The sequence below is a fragment of the Trichoplax adhaerens genome, genomic scaffold (assembly GCF_000150275.1).
Source record: "Trichoplax adhaerens TRIADscaffold_2 genomic scaffold, whole genome shotgun sequence".
In the NCBI taxonomy this organism is placed as follows: Eukaryota; Metazoa; Placozoa; class Uniplacotomia; order Trichoplacea; family Trichoplacidae; genus Trichoplax; species Trichoplax adhaerens.
Window position 1 is genome coordinate 9,229,497 of NW_002060944.1, and position 19,606 is coordinate 9,249,102.

Below are 19,606 nucleotides of genomic sequence, written 5' to 3' on the forward strand. Positions count from 1 at the left end.
CGTCGTATTTATTTACCTCCATAGTAGTCAAACGATTCAAGCCACGCTGCATAATAAGCGTTAACAGGACAGCACTAGCGCAAGTACTTGTGTACAGAACGCGATTGCTAAATCCTGCTACACTCCATGCTTTTACCAATAAAGGAAAGCATCAAGATGCGTATACCAGCCCTTTATTTGTTTACTATTCGTTAACTCCGTCGATTATTGCAGCTTCTGCACTAGTGCAAGTACTTGTGTATAGAACGCGAATGCTAAATCCTACTACACTCCATGCTTTTACCAGTAATGGAAAGCATCGAGATGCGTATGCGAGCGCCTTATTAGTTTGCTTTTCCTCCAAAGCGTCGACTACAGCTAGTACTTGTGTACAGAACGCGAATGCTAAATCCTACTACACTCCATGCTTTTACCAGTAAAGGAAAGCATCGAGATGCGTATGCGAGCGCCTTATTAGTTTGCTTTTCCTCCAAAGCGTCGACTACAGCTAGTACTTGTGTACAGAACGCGAATGCTAAATCCTACTACACTCCATGCTTTTACCAGTAAAGGAAAGCATCGAGATGCGTATGCGAGCGCCTTATTAGTTTGCTGTTCCTCCAAAGCGTCGACTACAGCTAGTACTTGTGTACAGAACGCGAATGCTAAATCCTACTACACTCCATGCTTTTACCAGTAAAGGAAAGCATCGAGATGCGTATGCGAGCGCCTTATTAGTTTGCTTTTCCTCCAAAGCGTCGACTACTGCTTCTACTGTTGAGCCCAAGCTGTGCCAGCTCGGATCGATTCAAGTTACAACCAGTGTTTAACACTCGTTAAAACCGGTGTTAACACTGGTTAACACTCGTTAAAACCGGTGTTAACACTGGTTAACACCGGTTTTACCGCTTGGTACGGTCCGATACGATACGGTTCGTTTTGCTTTCGACTAGAAATGAAGTCCGGGACTGGACTACAGTGTACAGTGTACAGTGTACAGTACCCTTAGACATCCTTTAACTGGGTCTCATTGTACTGTACGGTACAGTACACCATCGGCAATCCGATCAAAGCCGCGACGTCCAGTTGTTCCTTTTCTCATTGGCAATTTCAGGCGGCGATTTATTCTTTTGCTACATCATCTCGATCCTATCGCCAAAGGATACTACGCCTTCAATTAATAACAAATCATATTGATATTATTAGGGTATTAGTGCAGCAGAGATTCTCACTTTGGAAAGGGCATTCACTGCCGTCTGGGCCTGTAGAATATTGATCCAGTGATACTTACTGTACAGTACAATAAATCATCGACAATGGCTGATAATTATCAATTCGATAGCAGTTTAAAGAATTCTCTTCAAGAGGAAGATCCTGAAATCTATCACTTAATCTGCAAAGAGAAAAAACGCCAAAGGCTTGGTTTAGAATTGATTGCGTCAGAAAATTACGCTAGTCGAGCGACATTACAAGCATTGGGATCGTGTCTCAATAATAAATATTCTGAAGGCTATCCTGGGGCTCGTTATTATAGTGGCACACAAGTCGTCGATGACATTGAGTTGTTATGCCAACGTCGAGCTCTTGAATTATTTGGATTAGATCGTGAACAGTGGGGCGTTAATGTACAACCTTATTCTGGCTCACCGGCTAATTTTGCTGTTTATACCGCATTATTACAACCTCATGATCGAATCATGGGCTTAGATTTACCCGATGGTGGCCATTTAACCCATGGCTACATGAACGATACTAAGCGTATTTCAGCTTCGTCCATTTATTTCGAGTCCATGCCATACAAGATCAATCCTACCACAGGTTTAATCGATTACGATCAATTGGAAGCCAATGCAAAATTATTTAGGCCTAAATTAATTATTGCTGGGATTAGTAGTTATTGTCGCCATCTCGATTATGCCCGTATACGACAAATTGCTGACCAACAAAAGGCATACGTTCTATCGGATATGGCCCATGTCAGTGGCCTTGTTGCCGCCAAACTTGCCCCTACTCCTTTCCAATATTCTGATGTGGTTACAACCACCACACATAAGACACTACGTGGACCCCGTTCTGCATTGATTTTCTACCGTAAAGGAATACGCCATCATGATCAATCTGGCCAGCCGATCTATTACGATTTGCAAGATAAAATCAATTTTGCTGTCTTTCCAGCATTACAAGGTGGGCCACATAATCATGCCATTGCCGCTGTCGCTGTCGCTTTAAAAGAAGCTCAATCGGATAAATTTATACAATATCAAAAACAAGTGTTAAGTAATTGTCAAACATTATCCGATGGTTTAATCGCACTTGGCTATACATTAGTCACCGGTGGTAGTGACAATCATTTAATTTTACTCGATTTAAGACCACAAAAATTAAATGGTGCCCGTGCTGTTGAAGTATTTGAAAGAGTCCACATTAGTGCTAACAAGAACACCTGCCCTGGCGATAAAAATGCCTTAATACCCAGTGGTATTCGTTTTGGAACTCCAGCTTTAACCAGTCGTGGATTGAGTTGTCAGGATATGGTGAAAATAGTACAATTTATCCATCGTGCTTTGCAAATTGCAATTGATGCCACTAGTACTGTTGCGGGGAAATCCATTAAAGACTATAAAGCTACCCTTGATCAGGAAGAGTATCAAGCAAAGATACAACAACTAGCAGAAGAAGTACTCGAGTTTTCTAGCCAATTCCCAACACCTGGTTCTGATGTCATATAACACGTATTGTCGGACTTTCATTTGAATCGTCGTTCTAGGACACAGGAGTCTGAAAACTGGTTGAAAAATATCAGCCTCCAAAGTCATATAGATAATGTTGCGCGCATTCTTTTCTAGCGTGCATATGTCAATAGTACATCGTTTAGTTTCTAATGATGTTCATTCATACCATGCTTTCATGTTCTTATTGATAAATAAGCAATCAATATTGGTCAATCTATTGATAGATGAAATTGCCCTCAAGCTGTATACTCGTAGGCCATCAAAGTGTATTTAAATTCTTAATTATATTATTATTATTTTTATTGTTGAAATACTTAGTAGCATGGTAAGAAATACATAAAATAAAATTTTGCTTTTGCACTCAGTGCCAATAAAACAATTTTGAGTATAATTTCTTGATTTTACTAGTCGAATTACATATTGGGGTATTGCCAATCTTATACAGACGAAAATGATGCAGTACAATTTCAAATAAAAATCAATCTTATCCACTGATACAATACAACAGGCTACGGCATAAACAGTTATGAAATTCTCCCCCAGCTTTAGTATATGATATCTGCGGTAAATTATTTAGTAATTGGTCCTGGTAATGTTTAGCTAACGACCGGAATTTCCATATCGTCAAACGAATAAAATGTAATGTCGCCATTCTCATTTAGAGCCCATTTTAGCGGTACAGCTTCACAGAGATTAATTAATTTGGCTATGCAACTACTATCAGGGAATGGGTCATCGTACCTGAAATGCGTACATCTATTTTTCAATAATGAGTCTTAAATTTGTTTATGGGACACAGATTGCAAAATTTTACCTAGAAACTTTGACTGCGATATTTGGGAGGCCAAAGTTTACTTTCTTAAAATTGGCATTTGGCAAATATACATCGAAATCGATGGTGTCTTCCATCTTGGACCTACATTGAGTAAATAGATAATAGCAAAGTCATACAAAAATAATGGGTAAAAGACTATCCTCCATTCAATATTAACAAAGTGGCTTCCGGCTAAAAGTTACCCTGACTTTGTAGTAACTTCTTCCATTTTTGTAGATTTAACAACTTGTAACTTGTTTAAGATTTTATCTGCCAGTTCAAAAATAAGTAAAAATGACCAACTTATCCTTTATTGAACAGCACTTTTCACATCATGCTCTCAAGAAATTGAACGACTTAAGAATGTCTTTCATACCTGTTGTTTCTGCATCCATAGGAGTAACTAATGGGATTGGATAATCTTCTGTCACATCATGATCGGGTTGTAATTTTGATTTAGTTTCTTTATTCACTTTGAACCTATGATGCAAAAATGCAAAAATTTCTTGATGCAAATCATCCTTAAAAAAAAGGATATCATCATCTCTTGCTATATATCTAACCTAGCAGGTAGATGTCGTTTGACGATAAATCCTAGGCGTAGTAGGTGGCAATAAACCTATAAGAGATGCAAATGATAATATGCATAGAGTCAAATTGAGAATCTTTGCCACATAGCGATCTTAAAATATATACTAACATCTGATACTTAAAGCGAAATAATATGGCTGACGGTAAACGCTGGAATAGCATATTTAATCTGACATTTATACTCTACAAAATTTGACAATATAAGGTTCTTGATAGGAGCTATGAATCGAGTAGTCCTACTATCATTAAAATAAGTGTTATCGCAATTACATAAAAAGCAAAGCCATCGTACCTGATACTTATAAATTGGAAAGGTCTTTGATAAAATTATGCTATAAGCTTCCTGTAGTGATAATGGCAATCCCTTATAGTATAACTCCAGAGCTCCCTTAAACATCGATATAATCAAAATTGGTACAGAGACATTCATTAAATTACAAGATCTACGTCATACAAGTATGAGAATTGCAGTCAATGTTTCTACTACTTGGCTCCTGCATAAATCGATTGTAATCTAGTTTTGGGTTATTAGGTTATTAATGACAGTCTTTACAATTTCTATGAGATAAACGGCTTCCTCCGGCTGCAAAATTTCAATCTCTCCTTTCGGAAACCCAAAATAATTCCAATGACTTCCCTGAACAAGTAGAAAACGCAAAAATCATTCTAAATGGCAAGTAATACAATGCGGGATAAAGCAAATTTGAACCTTCTTGTAATGGATCTCAGCCACCAATGTCTGATCATTCCATTCTCCTCGTGATAAGTGAGACCTATTAACATACGTAAGACAACACTTATACCTTTTTGGCAGTAATTCAATCCATGACTACTTAGTCTTTATACTCACAATACTAATGACGTAACGGTATCTCAATATTGACCAAACTATACGACTTACAACTTCGCAAGTCTCTCTTCAGTTAAAATGTCTTCTATTTGATCTTGTTTCTTTTCTATTAATTTCTTTTCACGTTGACTTCCTGTAGCTTCCATTCGTTTCTTACCTCTGACAGGTAGTCTATTGGAGTCTAGACGTCGTTTAGCTCCTAATTTCAACAATTCGTCCGGTCTAGAACATTGTAAATAGAGTGCGTTTATTCAGAGAAATAATTTGTCTTTTTGCACCTTTTTGAGGCAGAGTTGTAGCTTAAAGTACTGTAATACAACCAAATTTATATTTTCGTTCTAATTTAAAGTAGAATAGAACAACTCTACAAGATGTCCACAAATGCCCATATTCTACAATTGATGATACTGCATGGCAGCATGGAATCAAAGCATACAGCAATAATGCGACGAATGGTGTCAATGTGTCTTATGCAGATCTAAAATAAAATGCTGCGAAATAATAACTTCTGATTGTATTCGGTTTAACTTACGTTTTGAAATGGGGATGCATAACCAAGACTTTTATTTCTTATGTGATCTTGTAGATACGAATTCTAAAATCTGATCAGTATGAGATAGATTAAATAAGAAATGGTGACGAGTTTATCTATCCAATTGCAATAGAATGTCTGAATTGTAGTAAAGCAACAATGTTGCAATACGAAACTGTCTTGGTAAAGTCAAATGCTGTTTAATGATAATCTTACAGGTTGCATGTCAATTTTAATTTTAGGACTCTCATCCTAAGGTCTGTAGACGATACTACGAGATACAAGCATTGAAAAATTGCAGAGGCTATCATAATATCGCAATAAAGGAGACGATAGCAACCGATGGATATTCCATGTTTCTATATACTCTTGATGATGCCAAGGTTAACGATTACTATCTGGAACATAATGCAAACTACTGTACTCAGTTCTTTCTTCTTTGCATACAGTTGAACTATAGACTCTATTGAATTTTGGTTAGTTATAGGATTCTCTACACTTGAACGGCATTACAGGTTCTATTCACAAGTTAACTTGGCTATTCTATCGATCAGAATGGCAAGGTTTCCCGTAAGTACTGTGTTGTACATGCATGATTAATTTCATTGCAAGATCATTCGCATGATACGAGTACCTCCAGTTGAATTTCACATCACGGCGAATGAATAGATTAGGCTCTATACTGATGATATATTACCATTAATTTATTCTACTGCCATCCATAGCTAGATCAGTATGCTTATAAGGCCTACAAGTTGAACATTTTAGGAATCATCAATCTCCATCTTGGCATCTTTTTAATCACTGAACTGTCCTAATGCTAAAAGAGCTAATTCATTCTCCATCTCTATCGAAAATGCAGCATTACAATCAGTATTTCTATTCCATTACCGTGAAATTGAGCAAGTCAAATTGGTTCTGCAAAGTCAGAATTACCAATAGATGATATCAATTCTTATGAATACGTTAATATAACAGGAATAGTGGAGAAAAAGCCTAAAAACCTCCAAAGGATGTCCAACTTCAGCGTTGACTAGGCATCGGTTTGCAGGCCGTATGAGCAACAACGCTTGCTATTGATAGCAACAGCCATCTATGCTCTATAAAGTGCTCATTGATACAGTAGCGTATGATACACTACCCTATTGCTGGTGGCTCCCGACAGAGCACTGTATCTCCAATACATCCAGTAACTTATGAGCGCATACATGATATCCAAGCCTATAATAATCAATATACTGAAATAACTTATCGCTCTATTAGACGTCTTGATCTGCTGGCAGCTAAGAGAGAACATCCAATATGTCCATGGAACTGGAGATGGCAGTCTTGCCGCCATCTCCAGATCTTACTCTAGTATAGGCTTCCATTGAATCCATTAGATGATTTAGTAATCAAAAGCGATAGCTAATCTCTCCTCTGGCATAGTGGATTCATCTATATCGAAAAAGAAATGAGATTATCGACTGCCTAAGAGTTAGAAAGTATCCTCTGTGAGGACGGTATAGGATCGCAATGGAATGTCCAGTCAATCATTATTCCTCTCCAATCATTCAGTTCGAGAAGTTATTTTGATGAAGTAGCATCCATTAAACTCAAATCCATTATACCGTACTCACAGGAAAAATCCAATGTTAGCATGACTAATTAGAGTTTATTATAGTTGATGATCGACTGCCTAAGAGGTAGAAAGCATCCTCTGTGAGGAAGGTATAGGATCGCAATGGAATGTCCAGTCAATCATTATTCCTCTCCAATCATTCAGTTCGAGAAGCTATTTTGATGAAGTAGCATCCATTAAACTCAAATCCATTCTACTCACAGGAAAAATCCAATGTTAGCATGACTAATTAGAGTTTATTATAGTTGATGATCGACTGCCTAAGAGGTAGAAAACATCCTCTGTGAGGACGGTAAAGGATCGCAATGGAATGTCCAGTCAATCATTCAGTTCGAGAAGCTATTTTGATGAAGTAGCATCCATTAAACTCAAATCCATTATACTCACAGGAAAAATCCAATGTTAGCATGACTGATTAGAGTTTATTATACTTAATGATCGACTATAAACGATAGCTACTATTCATTTTCACTATCGACACTGGAATATATGTTGTGTTAATGAATCAAAACTTCAAGGAATGGTAAATCAAACCTTTGCATTATAAAATATCAATCATGAATAAGTCATCCAAAAACGGCTATCCAATATCCATTAACAACTCGTACAATTATTAGAATTAATCCATTTGGTACCCGATTACAGCAATATTATCATGAATTAATTAATCACCCACAAGAGATAAACAAATAATCTAAAATTGAAATTGAGAATACATATAAAATTTTCTTCTTACAAATCGTCAATACACAAGAAAGATAGAAAAATGATGATCGAGATACAAGTCATAACCAAACATTGATATATACAAATAATTTTTTGCCACCTTCATTCTTTCTATACCAACTAAAAGATTTCTTCTAACAGTAGTAAAACTAAAAATGTATATCGTTGCCCGCACTCAATCATAATAATGAAACGGGTAATAAGCTCTGCCATAGGGACATTTGCTTGATAAAAATGACAAATATTGCAATGAAATATATATTTTCAGTAGTATTATTAAAAGAATAATGAGACCCTAGATACATATTTTAAAATACAGATATAGCTACAGTAACAGGGATATAAATTAGCAATACAATCAATGATATTTATAGGGACATTGTCTGACTTTGATACAGTCGATATTGAGGGGAAATTTGTAACCGACAAAGTCAGGTAGTCATTTCTTAATTTGGTATTCGTTTGGATATATAAAACCTCTTGATAAATTTTAAAAAGAAACTAACAATCCTGGGATATCTATAATACTATTATCAATATAAATACTTATCCCATTGCATAAATAACCAAAGGTATAATATAAAGTATATCACTATAGGACTAAATTCAAATATCGCTAACGGAACCTTTCTTGCTTCCAGAGCCATTCGATATGGTAGGAGAAGGAGACTATATATCACATGAAGAGAAGTTAGAGATCGATCTCATTCCATATAGGTAGAAAATGAATTTGAATGAATAGATAGAAAGAAATATAATAGCAGTCATGTAGTAAAACAGGATAAAATCGATTCGTTAAGAAGACTTACGATAATTTCAGTCAATCGACGTGGAATATGCAATCTATATCCACGATATTCGCCAAGAAAACAACCAGCTTTAGGCGAAGCAGCAATCGCTGTTACTGTTTCTCCAACACGAATTACTTTCCAAGGTAAATCGTCTATAGTACAGGTTTAAAGAAATGGAAATTAGAGGGATAGCAATTTCGTGATATTACGCATGGAAAATTGAAATTTCTTTCTAGCGCGAGTGATTTATCGTCATAGCATTTACCATGTCGGAAAGGCTGTCTCATTATTCTTGTTTGAGGAAACTCTATTCTAGAGTTGCCAATAACAGCATAAGGCCTAGATTGAGGTATACTCGGTGGTGTAGCCTAGAATGACATAATTAAAGAAGAATTTATAAATAGGATACATTGTTGCTAGATGAAACTTAAAAGTTCCAAAAATATAGTTAGGATTAAAATTTCCTGTTCAAAATAGGCTCTTACCATGGAATAAAATAAAATTTGACTATATACCAATAACGATTTATAAATGCTATTCTAGGAATAGTGGACACTTACCGCGTTGAAACCATATAATTCACAAGTTTTCTGGATAACATCTTCATCACATATTACCACATTGCCATTCGGTGTAGTAGGAGAATTTGGTACAGGATGGCGAGTATTATCTCCGTCACTATTAGAAGAACAGCATTGAAATAGTTTCATGATTGATTAAAATTGTCACAAAATGGGAAGTTATATCCATAATAAGCACCGAATAACTTAAAAATAATATCGAAAGTATTTCATCAATCTACCTAAGTGATGATTGCCTTGTCTTCGATTTCGAATTATTAAGAAGACTTCTCCGAGATTTATTTCTCATCTCTTGGCTACTTTTCATCTTCTTATATGCTTTTCTGCAAATGTACATCCTTACTAACGCTTGGATAATGACTGTGGCTTGCTCACGTAAGATATTTCTCATGTATTCCAAGTATTGCATTGCATCTTCACTATAAAATGCAATAAATATACAAGTTTAAATTTACACCTAAAAATGGCATTGTTGCCAACACCTTTCTTTCTTTTAACGACCTAATAGTGGCGTAATATCATATTTAAAACTGTCCCTTTTTTTTCCCCAAAAGTATTACTCAAATTTTATTAATTATAGTAATAATGTGGATGTACCTCAGAAAAACGAAGTTATCGCCAACGGCCCAGTTTACATTTTCACTGGATAGCTTTGATTGATCCAGTCTCTCAAGGAAAATATTTAAAATTGCTTCACATAAATGTCTCGAATTTTCAACACCTCCATCGGGATTATTGGAACAGAAGCATCGATAGCTGCGGAAGTAGAACAAGAATATTGTTAATTACGATATCAATTAATAATATCATGTTGCTAATCATCATAGCTGCATTACCGGCTAATGAACGTTAGTAGTGGCAATTGATATGGCAGACCTGTAATCATGATTAAAGTAACAATGAAATAAGGATGGATAGATCAGGATCCAAGGAGAAAAATCAAAGTATGATGATAATACCTGATGTCATTAAATTTAATGTTTCTAGTACTTCCAAAGCACGCAATTGTCGAGCCACAGTGACTCGATCAAATACGTTAGGAACTTCATTGGTATTCGTCTAGAAAGTTTATTGATATTTCCGTACGATTAAAATTAAATCATAGCTAAACGTTTGCGTTAAAGACACAAATTGCGAGCTTTCATCATACAAATTAGGATTAAATTTTATGTTCGTCCGAAAAGGTAATAACTGATATATTAAGATATATATGAGTTATAGCTAACTATTTATATTAAAGCTAATTTGAGAGCTTTCATTACAAAATTAGAACTATCCTTTAACATCAGTCTAAAAAGATAATATACGTTTATATACAGAAAATTAAGTAATAGCTAAGTAATCTATTAAGGTTAGAATTTACCAGTGTTCATCATAAAACTACGACTATATTTTAAGATCAATATCAAGGCAATAGTCAATCTATATGTAAAAGTTGAGTTATACCGGAACATTTGTATTTACGTTGAAATTTATTAGCTATCATAGCAAGTTAGAACAAATTTGTCCTAGCTGATAATTAAAATTATGATTAAGGATTACTTACTCTAATACATCTGATAAAGTAAGAATCAGCTTCAGCTGCCATTTTTAATAAATTATCAATCTGCAACTGTTATAAGTAAACCAAAAGATTAATTTAATATCAATGAAATACGCATATATTAATATTCGTATAAAGCTGCTCTTAGACTTTTTAGACATCTAAGTCTGTACCTGGAAATCTTGTAGGAAAGTTCTTCGATAATCGGTAGTATCATTGCTATCAGAAGAACTCGAAGTTATTCTATGTGAATTTGCTGGAAGGCCTCCATTTCCTATATAGTTTGATAGAACAAATTGTGACCAAGGTTATCTATTCTCAATGACTTACTGACATAAAGTACGAAAATTGCCAAGATGGCACCAATTCAAGTTATTAAGCAAAATCTTTCCGTACCTCTACTTGATCTTAGGTCTTGCGAAAACAGATGCGTTAAAAAGTCAAATGAACAATTCTAACACAAAAACAGCACGGAAAGTATAATTATTAACGGCCGCTATATTATATCGTCTTCGCTATAACGAGAAGTATCAGTATAAATTGCTTCAGGATATTAATTAAAACCTACTTGTGATCGAAAGATGGAAATAACATCATCACTGATGATATCTCTGTTGGACGTTATAAGATCAGAGGAATCATATAAAACCTAATATCCATTGATAGATTGAATTAGTACGGTATTGAAGGTAGTTAAAATAATGTATTTTACATCAGTAATTTAGAGGCAAGAATAAGGCTAAGGATGAAAATATAACATAGGAACAGTAGCTTACATCACCATGGTGATGTATGATACCAAATTCTGAGTCCGATTGCTTGGAAAACCTAAAAATATTATCCGAAATATCATCTTTAATCCATTTAAAAATCTTAATGGTTAAGTACTATGTCAGTCTGTCCTTCTAAAAATACACGCTTACATTAATTTAAGTTGATTATAGTACTAACCAGCAATTATCGTCATGTTCGGCTTTAATTTTGTTTATGAATGTTTCCGTGTCCCCTCTAAGAAATAAAATTTGGTTATTATATTAATTTGAGACATAAGTAAATTTTAAATCAGTGTTAATGTTGTGATCAGAATGACCATTGAATATTCAGACTACCTAGGATTGAGGCATTCCTGATTCAAAATGGACAAGATGCCAATCTATTAATAAATTTATAAGGAAAATGATTTAGTAGAACGATAGGCATATAGGAAAAGATAGCGCTAAAAAGAAAGGGCTAAAATAGCGTACTGGGCTTATTAATAATTCAATGCAGGGCGTATTGTTGACGTAGCCGAGGTCAATTTCCATTCCAATATCGTTTCTACATCAATTTGAAGAAAGTTATCAAATCGTTGTTGCATTTACTAAAACGATTAGCAATGTCTTCCATCCTACCTGAAGGCATCGGCAGTGCTTTCAAAAAGATGAGTATTATAAAAGTGTTGAATTGTTTCTGAGCAAAAGTTGATGCAAAGTTGTTCAAGTCTATTGGTCTGTAACCGACAGTAATTGATATGCACGAATAATTAGTCTATCAAGGCATTTCGACATTATCTATTTGAAGAGTTATCCCGCTGAATTGCAAAATCCTTACGTTAGTAATTTCAAATCCATACATGTCCAAAATTCCTAGTGATCCAGTACAACCTTTCAGAAGATTTGATTGCTTCTTCAGGTCTGTACTCGCTGTTCATGGAATCAATACGAGCTATGTTAGCTATCCTAGTTAAAACAAGCGAAAATACATCTAGACTTACGAAATCGTTTAAAATGCGAATGTTCATTCGGGTTCTTATTCGACTCTGAAGCATCTTTGGGCTCTGTAGAGCTAACTGACGAACCAGCGCTGTCCGATGATAATGAAGAAGCATTTTTGGTTTGGGTTGCATGGCCTCGTAGCAGTAAATTAACTCGTCTTATAATGGCTGACAACATTCTTGCATATAATGTCATAGCCAATGCATTACAGGCTGCTTTTGACTAGTAAATAAAATTAAATTCTCTTATTAGTATCTTAAGGACTGCAAGAACTTGTAGAATCAGCTAAAGGCCATTTTTCAAGGGAAGAACTACTCAATGTAGATTATACGTACAACTTCTGGCGTATTTAATGAACGAACTGGTTGGCCTCGTATAAGTTTAGTTCTTGTAGTTAAACATCGAAATAAAGAAATGCCTGAAACTCCCAAATTTCTCGCGGCTGATTTAACTTCCGTAGACGACCCTTTTTCACAAAAATGAAAGTGAGAAAATGATATTATTTCATGTTTAGCCAAGGTGTTTATTACCATCGCTTTGAAATGTGATTGTTAAGTAATCCTTAGTGCTAAGGTAGCATTGGTGGATTGTTATATTATAGTACAGTAATTTACTGTAGGGTTAAAAGTTATTTTTACCATTACTACCAGATGATTTATGATCCTTTTCATCTGGGTCAGAAAATTGGACGTTGCCAAGGAGGAGAATAGCAGCTAAGATATGAACCACATCAGTAAACTTTATTCCCAATAATGACAAAGCAGCCTAATGGTAGCAATAAAAATATTTTATTATATGATCGTAGAGAATTTATATGATAAAATATTGCATAAAAATAGAAGGAAGAAGTAATTTAAAGCTGTTATAGGCATAAAGATCAAAATAGGAGTATAAGGGATCACGGTTACCTTCCATTTATTAAAGGCTAATTTATTTGGATTCAACTCCTCAAAATCCTTCGATGACAAATAAGCTAAATTTCGCGTTGTATAGCCTTGTAAATAAAATTTTACTACAGATAGAAAATTGAAAAGATGGAGAATACTCAAAATGAAAGCGTTCTTATTATTAACCACTTCATGTAACTTTAAGCAAACTAAAATAGCCAAAAGCATTAATCATTTTCCATTAATTCTTAAATGCTTACCTTTCTCTTCCTGAGATAATCCTGACAGCAAATGATAAAATATATGATAATTTCCTTCGCCTTTCAAGGTTGCAGTTATGCGTGTCTTCCAAGAGAGATTAAAAAATGAGTTCAACTTTCATTATATTAAAAAGCGTTGAATAAAATTGATATTGGCGTGTGATATTTTTAGTCAACGTTACAATTTTTAGCCTGGAAAATTGGAATATATTCCCTAACCTGATCCAACGAAACATAGGTCAGTTTTCCACTGACAATTAGTCCTTCCGAAAATGCAATTTCAGTAAAGTAGCCCTATGTTACCAGATAGACAAATTACAATTTAATAAGGTTAGAAATTGAAATGAAATAAGGATGATAATTGTACTCACAACTCGACTTGAGTCCAAATTTGTATCAACTTTAGCTGTAGTTAACGGAGCTAAGGCGGTAATTGCCGCTGCAACGTTCTTTTCAAATTATAAAGGAAATAAATGTTTTAGAAAATTAGGAAAATCGAGTATTAAAATTGCCATCATGACAGTAAATTGCTATCATACTTTGTACATTTCGCTGGATAAACCTCCACCAACGTGCTCGAAAAACATCTTGGTCATTAATCTTGAGGTAAATGTTTTACCACTGCCACTTTCGCCACTTCAATTGATGAAAAGAAATTTGTTATGATCACATACACGCTCTTACATCGGTAAACGTACCAATATAGAAATAAATAATTTTATCAAATACTATGTGATATAAGATCTACTGAAGGCATATTAAAATTTCACAAAATTTCTACTATTGCATCAACCCATTTGATATGCTTACTAACTACTCTAATGAAATTTAGAAGTATTGCAATCGTATCTAGTTTATACTAATGTAGGTAACTAAAATTATAGCAATATTACCTAAGAATAATAACTTGGGGCCGTTTTGTTTCTTGTAATCGACGACTCGCTTCATAAATAATATTTAATAAGTAGGGATAATCTTTACTAACAGGCGAATCTGAAGTTAACCAATGTAAATCACGTCCATTTTTCCAGTAGCCGTTTAAGGCAATTAAGACTGGTCCTATCCGACACTAATCGATTGATGAAAGAAATAAAGAAGTAGGTCAATTTCGAGACGATCAGATAGGCATTATTTGTATCAAGCCTGGCTGGTAAATTTAACGATAAGGGCTTTGCTTTAGAGGCTCTACAGCTACTTACATGTAATTCTTTTGCTTTCAGCCTCATATGAAGCATTTTGATTACCGCATCTTCCGTGTGAGGTCCTGGCATATGTATTAAGTCATCTACCAGCGATTTGGTTTGCTCATTTTGGTCTATAATTATAAAATTTAGAGTATCCTTTTATTTTCTGTATTTTTATAGATATAGAAATAACCAAGAAAGTTCTCGATATCACCATTAAACAACATGTTTGCTTTCTTAAAGACTCAAATGATATAAAAGATGAAGTTCGCGACAGATTTATGAAATACGAACCTGTTACCGATGTTTCCCAGTTATATTCAGCATTATAATCAACCACTAACGATTTAATCGATGATATCATTTCTTCAATACTATTTAATTCCTTGAAAATTGTTGTACATTCCGTTTCTGAAGCTGAAGAAAAGAATCAAGGTATGGTAAGTTTATTAAGAGGTATTTCAGCGCAGCTAATGAAATTGATAAATAGCGAAGGCGATTTGAAAAAAATTTAACAGTTTTACAGCGATGATCTAGAGTAAAGTTATAACTGTAGCAGTTACACATCCATAATTTTACTTCGTGAATAGTCTACATCCTTAAAGTTGGGCAACAAAATATAACTGTATCTTGGTAGAAGTTGTTAAAAGTTGCGGTTTTTCTAACCGCAATAAAAAGTGAGGCACCAGTAAATATTCAATTCCGTACATAAATATTCCATTCACTATAATCAGTCAATCTGAAGACCAGTATACTTTTCTATTTTTCAGTTCTTAAACTTGCATAAATGTATGGATTAAATCTTATTAAATGTCCTTCAGCATTATTCACAAAAATAATTATGGATAATAAATAACATTTGATAGATGTCCTTGCATCCCATATTGTCATCGTTGAAAATTTGTCTACAACTATTACTACTTTTAACAGTGGAAACTGATTCACCGATGCTTTATTTTTATTTTTATTGATTAATGTATAATTTGAATTTTCGGCAATTTCAAAGTCTAATAATTCTATGATTAGTCGAGTAATTTTAAAATAAACGATGTAAAACACAACTTGCGGTAATAATATAACAATTAGCAACAAAAACTTTATTTGAATTCTTTGGATCTCAAAATGTTACATCTTAAAAAATTGTGTGCATCCTTTATAAATTGTTGACAGTGATGAATGATTTATTAATATCTAATTTGTGTCATAAAGTCATTTTAAACTATCGATAATTCTATGAACAGTGGATTAGTCTCAGAATAAACTCCATAAACCGGAACTATTTTTGCAATAGCAGTCAGTCCATTATCTGCCCTGTGGGTCTTTTCGATTAGAATCAATTTTAAGACATGTAGATTATTTACCGTAACTGTTAGACAGATATTGGACTATATTGGTTAGCGATTGGATATATCTGACGGATAATCCCAAGCCTAGATACATTGACCCTAATTTCGAATATACTAATGTGTGAAGAAATATTGAATTTCTTGTCGATGCTTCCTGTATAGTATCTATTACGCAAAAAGATGCTAATAACGTTTTAATTCTTACTTTATCTCAACTAATGGTGTAAGTTGAGCTTCTAAGAAAAATTAAAATACTGATATAGTATAGAATCTTGACTTTATTGCATCCAAGTGTAATCTTTATCATTATATTCTATTTTCACAGCACAGTGCTAGCGCCTATCTCGCAATTTACGGATCAAAACTATTGGCCTCGTTAAGCACCATCGTTAAGTTTAGATCATTACGATTAAAAAATTATCATCAGTATATTAAATCAGTTTCAAATTGAGGACAGCCTACTATGTGCCTGCTTACAGTATCTAGAGTTACGTCAATTACAATGTTTTATAGAGGCTTTAACCGCCAAGTTGTAGAATAATCTATCATTAGTGATTTCAGTATAATCATGTCATTCTACAGTATATCATAGACCATCTATTCATTATCAATAAAGAAGCAAACTCTTCCGATCGACTCAATTTAGCGAATACGATTTTGTAATCAAATGGTATTAGCTATCGCATTAGAAATTAAAGTTCTACATCTTTGACTTATTATAATTTATTGTAGATGAATGAAGAGGCTTGCTTTTAATACATGGATAGACAGAGTAAGGATTGAATTAATCCCCTAAAACGCGACTTATGTACGTGATGATAAGCAGCATTGCTTGAAAAATTTAGCCTTCACGGTATCAGGAAATAGCTTGAAAGTAATATTTAGTCGTTCTACTCTTACTACATTCTTCAGCTAAAAAATGGCAGAGAACCGTGACTACTTTGCCATCGATACTTGGATAAAAACTCCATTGCCGGCATACGTCATGTCTATCAACGAAGGAATACTATTGAATATAAAGTACGTAACAAATATCTTGGAAGCACACTGTATTCGGTATTTCTGCTCTTTACTACTTTCCATCACGATTAACGAATAAAGCAACGAAAGAATACTATTAAGTGCGTGATGGATGTCTCGCAAGCTTTTCCGGCCTCGATAAAGAAATCACGAAAGACGTTTGATCTACGCATATTATATTTGATCAAGTCCAACATCTAGCAAATGAACGATGAAATTTTGAAACGATTTGTAGTAGCTCTACAATTGGATTTATTGAAATTCTACTAGAAAGAGAGGAAGAAATCAAAATCTATTTCTATCCCTCGCCATTTTACACTCTGTAATGGCTACTGGTGTCAAGCAAATTAAAAAATGTTGATAAGATTAATAAATGAATGATTTATCTTCTATTCTGTCAAAACTTAATTACATCAAATTTGATCTGAAAGAATGGATAGATAGAGTTTACCTTGAGATACTATTATTATTTTGATGAGGCTGCCGTATGTGGCAGTTGGCACAACAGGAAACTACGTTCAAATCAATTAACTAAACTGTATGGGGTAAGGTGATAGACTGCAGAGTTTAAGACCTCCTGTTAGCCATGATGAACAAAGAGCGACAAATACATGGCGATTTCATGGCAAAATGAAGAAATATTATAATAAAGAACTGTCGAATTGAGTCATAATAACGGCGATCAACTGCTATGATTGAATTAAGTTTTTTGTAAGACTTTTGATCGAAAATTTAAATGTCTTATTTCTAGACTCCATTTTGTTAAGTAAACAATCTTGTCATCCAATTGCTACGTAGGTTAATAAAAGTATAAGGGCAAAGTCTCGATTCTATGGAAATTTCTAACGCTAAGTTGAAAAAACGCTGGATATAATCAAAATCAAACATTAAAATAAGGGGAAAACACAGTGATAGGAAAGAAGAAGCGTTTAAAATAGACTCTTCTAAAACTCTTTCTATCATGTCGATCAAGATTGCGGTAGTTTGTTTTAGTCAATGTTATGATAAATTGCATTGATGATGACATCAAAATTCAATATGGTCAATAATAAAGAAGGTTGTAAGGCCACCTACGATCAATGTTGGGGTGTTATGACTGATAATCTTACCAGTTGCTTCGTCAGAAGATGCTCCTCCATTAAGACGTAGTTTTTCCTTGCATTCGTCTTGTAATTTTGCAAATTTCTTGCGTAAAATTACCAATTGATGAATTAAATTGACGATATCGCTACCGTTATTAACCGTTATTAAGTCATTATTCTCATGATGTGAATCCGATGGACGTCCATGATTTGTTGTATGATTGGGTAGGGAATCTTTGGTAGAGCGACGATTAAGATTGATAATTTCATGATGAGAAGATGATTTTTGTCGCTTTGTTGAATTAGAATTAGATGGAGTATTATTTTCCCGGTCTGGTGATTCTTGTTGACGTCTATTTTCTATCCTTTTCTGACGCGAATTTCCATCATGACGATGATTAACTATCGGTGTCGTATCACCATGGGGGTGATGTCCATTTTCTTGATAGCTTTTACTACGGCTGCCATGATGATTAGCATTACTTGTAGGACTATTGACATTACCTACGGTAGTGTGTTGGGCGTTGGTTTGTTGTCGACTTTTAACAGCTTGAAGACTCGCCATATTTTTTAAATTATAGATTCTATAGTTTAGTAAAGGTGGATAATTAAATTTAATGAATTTTGATTACCGATGGTCTCATTTCTTTTTCTATTGCAGTTGTCCTCAACCTTAATCTATAGAACAATATCGTGGATATTAATAGATGAAATGGATCCCAAAATGATACGAAATAAAACCAATAATATTATTCTTGATCGATGTTAAAACGATGAAGTTCAAGAGTGGAAAATACACCAAATCGGTTAGATCAACGTAATTAATCGTTTTTTCTCCTGCCCCCTTTTCCTCTCTATAAATTGATAGTTATTAACTTGCTCAACCTTGATCAATATGTTGACTCTAGACTACGGCAATCATGAATCATTCAGTTGAAATTTAGCGTTTCCTTGTTAACTAAACAATCAACATCTAATCTAAATCGATTAATTATTTCCTCGATGGCGATAACCAAAACATCACTACCACCATATTATTGCATCATGGACGATGGCTCTAAGTCGATAATGGATTCGATAGGAGAATAGATCACACTAGCTTCCAACTAGATTGTATCGTTAGTCTTGATCAATCGATGAAAAAATAACAAGCCTTTAGTTCTAATGTATTATTCATGTGTTGTATTTGGCTTGGATGCAGTGATCACTGTTGAATATTAATTACTTTTTGTCTCCGCCTCAAAGTTCCAGGAAATCACAGTAGTAAAGTGTCGAGTGTATCAATGCAAAGGATAGCAAATTGTATCGTGATA

General features: G+C 34.3%; 3 protein-coding genes across 3 annotated transcripts; 1 reads left to right on the forward strand and 2 right to left on the reverse strand.

Moving 5' to 3' along the window:
• Window positions 1–1,295: 1,295 nt before the first annotated feature.
• TRIADDRAFT_20682 (uncharacterized protein) lies at window positions 1,296–2,708 on the forward strand (the record flags this gene model as incomplete). Its single annotated transcript, XM_002109647.1, has 1 exon — window positions 1,296–2,708. The coding sequence occupies one exon, from the start codon at window positions 1,296–1,298 to the stop codon at window positions 2,706–2,708; it is 1,413 nt and encodes a 470-aa protein (XP_002109683.1).
• Window positions 2,709–3,307: 599 nt separating this feature from the next.
• On the reverse strand, window positions 3,308–5,518 carry TRIADDRAFT_53950 (uncharacterized protein; the record flags this gene model as incomplete). Its single annotated transcript, XM_002110160.1, has 9 exons — window positions 3,308–3,452; window positions 3,526–3,627; window positions 3,729–3,795; window positions 3,902–4,005; window positions 4,089–4,144; window positions 4,409–4,504; window positions 4,826–4,889; window positions 5,018–5,188; window positions 5,499–5,518. The coding sequence occupies 9 exons, from the start codon at window positions 5,516–5,518 to the stop codon at window positions 3,308–3,310; spliced, it is 825 nt and encodes a 274-aa protein (XP_002110196.1).
• Window positions 5,519–7,783: 2,265 nt separating this feature from the next.
• TRIADDRAFT_53951 (uncharacterized protein) lies at window positions 7,784–18,858 on the reverse strand (the record flags this gene model as incomplete). Its single annotated transcript, XM_002110161.1, has 30 exons — window positions 7,784–7,813; window positions 8,655–8,788; window positions 8,902–9,004; window positions 9,197–9,314; window positions 9,439–9,636; window positions 9,815–9,973; window positions 10,054–10,093; window positions 10,177–10,276; window positions 10,764–10,829; window positions 10,934–11,034; window positions 11,157–11,214; window positions 11,329–11,409; window positions 11,537–11,588; window positions 11,712–11,768; window positions 11,870–11,913; window positions 12,005–12,077; window positions 12,152–12,249; window positions 12,351–12,442; window positions 12,514–12,736; window positions 12,850–12,980; window positions 13,153–13,279; window positions 13,423–13,526; window positions 13,662–13,746; window positions 13,881–13,955; window positions 14,033–14,110; window positions 14,201–14,297; window positions 14,555–14,730; window positions 14,861–14,976; window positions 15,140–15,262; window positions 18,321–18,858. The coding sequence occupies 30 exons, from the start codon at window positions 18,856–18,858 to the stop codon at window positions 7,784–7,786; spliced, it is 3,477 nt and encodes a 1,158-aa protein (XP_002110197.1).
• Window positions 18,859–19,606: the final 748 nt, after the last annotated feature.